At 38.5% G+C, this 5,486-nt stretch overlaps 1 protein-coding gene across 1 annotated transcript; it reads right to left on the reverse strand.

Annotated features, from left to right (window-relative positions):
* Positions 1 to 1,658: 1,658 nt before the first annotated feature.
* Positions 1,659 to 5,104, reverse strand: LOC147609977 (uncharacterized). Its single transcript, XM_086786967.1, has 2 exons — positions 4,624 to 5,104; positions 1,659 to 2,221 (listed from the first exon to the last, which is right to left on the reverse strand). The coding sequence occupies exons 1-2, from the start codon at positions 4,959 to 4,961 to the stop codon at positions 1,765 to 1,767; spliced, it is 795 nt and encodes a 264-aa protein (XP_086643093.1). The 5' UTR covers positions 4,962 to 5,104; the 3' UTR covers positions 1,659 to 1,764.
* Positions 5,105 to 5,486: the final 382 nt, after the last annotated feature.

The raw sequence follows: 5,486 nt of genomic DNA on the forward strand, positions 1-5,486 counted from the left end.
AGCGACTAAGAGAGAGACTATGAGATTTAGAAGATCTAGCACACACCATTTTTTTTATAAGCGTGCAAGAAACTATTCTGTCACATATGATTAAATCTTTTTTTATTTTTGCTATTCTTGAGGTCTTTGGGTGTCTTTATTCATAAAAGTTCTCTTTAATCTTTTACATTTTGAGATAAATCAATACCTTCACTCCATGAAATTTCAATCATTGTAAAGAATAACTACTGTGTTTCTTTTAAAACAAACTACACTTACTATGTTGTCGGCCTTACTCTTTTAACATTGTTGTTTAAAAGTATTTTATCGTACATTGTAGTGAAATTTTCTAGGTTTATTAAAGGGAACAATTGATGAACATATAAATTTATCGTTCTAACAGAGTGTAAAACCTTTCTCAAAATCATATAGAATTCAACTATTGACTTCCAAAAGTTGAAGGTTGTTTTTAATCAAAAGTGCCATTTGTTTCTTACAATTGTGACAAATTGCCATGGGCGGTTCATGTAAACTTTTGGATGGGCAAGTATGTGTGTAAAAATGGAGGAGGCCTTAGTAGAGTTGATGAGTAGACTACACTCACATGCACATGCACATGCGCACACTCATACATGCACGCACACATGTACACACATCAAGGTTTTTAGATGGGCGGGTACGTGTATAAAAATGGAAGTATTAGATGGTCAAGCATGTGTGCAGATTGCCACAATGGAGGTGATGAGCACGTACACACGCACATGCACATGGGCACACACACACACATGCTTTTGTATGGGGAGGTATGTGTGTGAAAATGGATTTTTTGGGTCGCCAAGTATGCATATAGAGAGACGTAGTACATATGCACACACTCACACACATGAAGAATGCATCTCTCTCACACACATTTGAAGAATGAATCTCTCTCTCTCTCTCTCTCTCTCTCTCTCTCTCTGTCTCTCTCTCTCTCACACACACACACACACACATACACATTACATATAGAGAGACTTAATAGTACATATAAAACACATGAAGAATGCATCTCTCTCTCTCATACACACACACTCATGCACATGAAGAATGCATCTCTCTCACTCACATAAAAAATGCATCTCTCTCATTCTCTCTCATGATCCACCAGAGTTCAAGTCTCACTGTTGGTCGTATATACCCTAGTGTTGTATTCTATTGGCGTATATGCCCTCGTGTTGCATTCTATTGACGACGTTAATACCTCTCTCTCTCTCACACACACACACACACATCCTCACCACTATAGTGCTAAGGCCCACACCATCTACCCACCCAAGAAACTCCACGGACAACTTGCAAGCATGTATTGCTCATCATCACCACGAATCACGACCAAATAATAGTAACACTAATCAACTGTGCGGTTCATAGTAGCTGTAATCAAGAAGCGAAATTATTTCGAGCTTTGGAATCTGGGATCATTAATGCTCACTTCGAACTCATTAAACCTTAATTATACAAGTCAATCAAGCACTCACGACAGCTTTAGAAGGTATATAAATCAAGCATTTCGCTAATTAAACATTTATACAAGTTAATCAAGCACTTACGACAGCTTTAGAAGACATATAATTTCATAAATCATGCGATTAAAGCATGCGGCTGATCAGAGACAGGAGATAATGATAGCTACAGGAGATAATGATGATCAAAACATTGATTCAGATTTATACAAGGTCACATAACGGTTACAACATAGGTTATCATACTTAACTGCATCATTAAGCTTAATTACACTCGGTTTTCTTAGCATAAAACATCTGCCAGAAGCTTATACCTGCGATAATTCGCTCTTGGAGGGCTGAATTGAAGACCCTTTTTCCTGGACTTCAAAGAAGTAATACCCTTGGCGCAGCGCTGGCGTTTTTGCCCTCCAAAAGCTATGATTTTATCTATACTAGATATTGCGCTTGTGTACTGTTTCTGCTTTAATCCATCATTAGCCTCACTAATCACTTGATTATCTCCCTCATTAGGAAATGACTCTGCTATCATTAGCAAGTACTCAAAGGCTTTGCTGTGCCTCCTCATCTGCACCGATTGCTCTCCACCATCTTGTGATGCGTGTGGATCATGAAGCTTTTGATTTGCATTCGGATTAGTGCTAATCTCCAGCTTAGGTGATAATGACTCGTCATTATGCAAACACCAATTGCATATTGATGTCTCCGGACCCATGTTAGGATAAGACCTGCTGCAATATCTGGAAAAAGTAATTTGCAGGCGGATTAGAACACAAATAATTGTAATTACAAAGCTTAAACTCATGCTAATCAAGTAGAAGTTTTATCAAATTACAAATAATACAAAGATACATGTAATCAAACAATGTGATAATCCATGGAAGTGATAATCATTAACAAAACAATATTGCTACAGTAGACTGAGTACTATAATAATACATGAAATCAAAGATTGCAATAGCACATGAAATATGAAATGATGCTCTATTAAATAATACATGCAATCAAAGATTATAATGATAGTATATGATATAATGGCGCAATAGTACTCTATTTGAAATGAATCATTTTTTGCAAATACTGTTAAAAAATCAAACTGCATTTAACCTCATGCTAATAGAAAAATTATATGAAACTAGATCACACAATGATCCATGACATCAAGTACATTTTGTGAAAATAAATGAGATTCAAGGTTAATTATATGGCAACACTTATACATGAAATCAAGTACTGTATAAAGTATGGGATTGAAAACCAAAACAATTAACTGACCCTTAAAATCAAGTAATGCCATGTAATATATAGTACATGAAATAATGCTACAATACTGCAGAGATGACCAAGCCATGTACTATGTACTGCAATACATTCAAGCCCCGGGGGATGCGACATGTACACGGAGATTGATAACAAATAAGCCTCTTGTACATGTTCTTGTGCATGTATACATTATGTACAGTGTGTTGGTGGAAAGCTCTTGCTTGAGTGGTTAGGTCATGACCCACCCTTCCCAAAGGTCGCGAGTTCAAACCTTGGCACCTGTGGTGCTTGCTCATGTCTCCACCTGAATAAAGAGACATGCATTGTATAAAATAAGTATACATACATACTAGCCTCCTCGGCTTAGCGCCCTGGCCTCTCAAATGGGAGGTTCAGGGTTCGAATCTACCCTCGTGGCATGTTTAATTCAGTGCCCTCTATCACCCTGGCCTCTCAAATGGGAGGTTCGGGGTTCGAATCTACCCTTGTGGCATGTTTAATTCAGTACCCTCTATCACCTTGGCCTCTCAAATGGGAGGTTCTGGGTGCGAATCTACCCTCGTGGCATGTTTAATCCAGTACCCTCTATCACCCTGGCCTCTCAGATGGGAGGTTCGGGGTTCGAATCTACCCTCGTGGCATGTTTAATTCAGTACCCTCTCTAACAAATACTTAATTTTGATAGGTCTACTCTAAACAAATACATTAGAAGCTAATATGCAACACTCCTCTTGCAAATATAAAGGAGTGTAAGTAGACTTAATAAAACATCTCTCCTTCCTACCCACTCAGATGATAGAAATAATATATCATTTCCTGGGAAACCACACGCTGCCCGAGAATCGTGTTAATAAATAAACAAATCATGCAAGACTACATGGAACTACATTCCATAATGATACATATTGAAGTCAAGAACTAATGTAATAATGCATGAAACTGGAAGTTACTGATTGGACATCACATAAAATAATGCTGCAGTATTTCAAGAATGAAGTAGTTTTTTGCAAGTTTAATTATTATAAGCCTCTACTATCTATTATGAATTTGTAATCCAAAATATTACTGCAATTATATTCCATAGGTGCATGAAATGAGCAGTGCTAATCATGAAGAATTGCATGTCTACCAGCAGACTAATTAGCCCAATAAGCTTCATGATGACCATTAATGCCAGCTTAAGACAAGCTGTATTAACCAATTAATCCAAACGTTAATTATCAATCACTGTCCATTCATCATCAATCCTCAACAAAATGTATTTTGGCAAATTATTAACCATGGTTTGAGTCATAGGTTTGATTTGCAGGTCATAACATATACACACACACGCCATGATTACAAGCATAGCTTAGCCAGGTAGGCCCTGATATTAATTAGATGCAGGGACTAATCCCAAAACATTACATGCTGATTGCCATGATATTAACTGGATGGATCTGAAAACACTACATACTAAATGGCCATGATATTAACTGGGTGAGACTTATCTCAAAACATTACATGCTAAATGGCCATGATAATTAGTAGATGAAACTAATCTCAAACCATTACATGCTAATCATGAATTAATACTTTCAAGAAGCATAGGTTCATGAAATTACTGGAAGACATTGCGTGCAATCCATAATTCAAATAGGCTATGCTAGTATTAAACCATAATTAGGAAGCGAGTTTAGCTTTGATCGGTTTTGGAATTACCCTCAAAAAACTAATCACGAATAGGAACCTTAATCAGGAAGCAAAGGTGAGAGAGCCAGGCCATGATTGAGTGTTTTGAATGATTAATACTAAGTATGTTGATTAAGCAGTGGTTAATTATATAAGGGGGAGGAGATCAGAGAGAGAGAGAGAGAGAGAGATTATCTTGATCACTTACGTGTGTTGATATCGCTGTGAGCATTTGATGCACAGGAAGAGAAGCTCCGCAATGCCCAGGTCTCCACACATGCTGCATAATTCATTAATAATTGTATTAGGAGTATGATTATCATTAAGAATATGATTAGTATAATGGATATTGGCCTCTAATTTGAGCTCTCGCATTAGTGAGCAGCTGGAGCTCTGATCTGCGCTTGTGCAGTTCACTAATTGTGGCTCTAATTGCTCATTAGGTGTACAATTATCGCTCTTGTCTTCGCTAATCGCTCCAGCTTCTGCAAGGCGAGGCTTGTGGGCGCTCAGGAGATTAACTGTGGAAGAGATCACTGCATCCATGATAATGATGATAATAATCAGAGAGGAAATGCGAAGCTTATCGTTAAGTATGGTCTAGCCTTGCACTGTAGGGGGGAGAGAGAGATCAGAGAGTCAAGAGGGAATGAACACATAAACGGTGTGTTTGAGAGAGAAAGTGCACATAAACGGTGTGTTAGAGAGAGAAGGGGGTGTGCGCGTGTGAGAGAGAGAGAGACAGAGGTGTGGGTGTGTGTGTGTGTGTGAGAGAGAGAGAGAGAGAGAGATTCTTACATAGACTTGAGTTGAGAGTAGGTGTGTTTGAGAGAGAGAGAGATTCTTACATAGACTTGAGAGTAGGTGTGTTTGAGAGAGAGAGAGAGAGAGAGAGAGAGAGAGAGAGAGAGAACGCAGAAACCGTGTGTTTGAAAGAGAGAGAGAGCAGGCGTGTGTGCGTGTGTGAGAGAGAGGGGGGGAGAGGTGGGTGCGTGCGTGCGTGTGTGTGTGTGAGACGGGGATTCTTACATAGACTTGAGAGAGTAAAGAAATGAGACCACTGCAAGAGAG

This window comes from Cibotium barometz, chromosome 50 (assembly GCF_041138505.1).
Source record: "Cibotium barometz isolate CiBa-2024 chromosome 50, ASM4113850v1, whole genome shotgun sequence".
Taxonomy (NCBI): domain Eukaryota; kingdom Viridiplantae; phylum Streptophyta; class Polypodiopsida; order Cyatheales; family Cibotiaceae; genus Cibotium; species Cibotium barometz.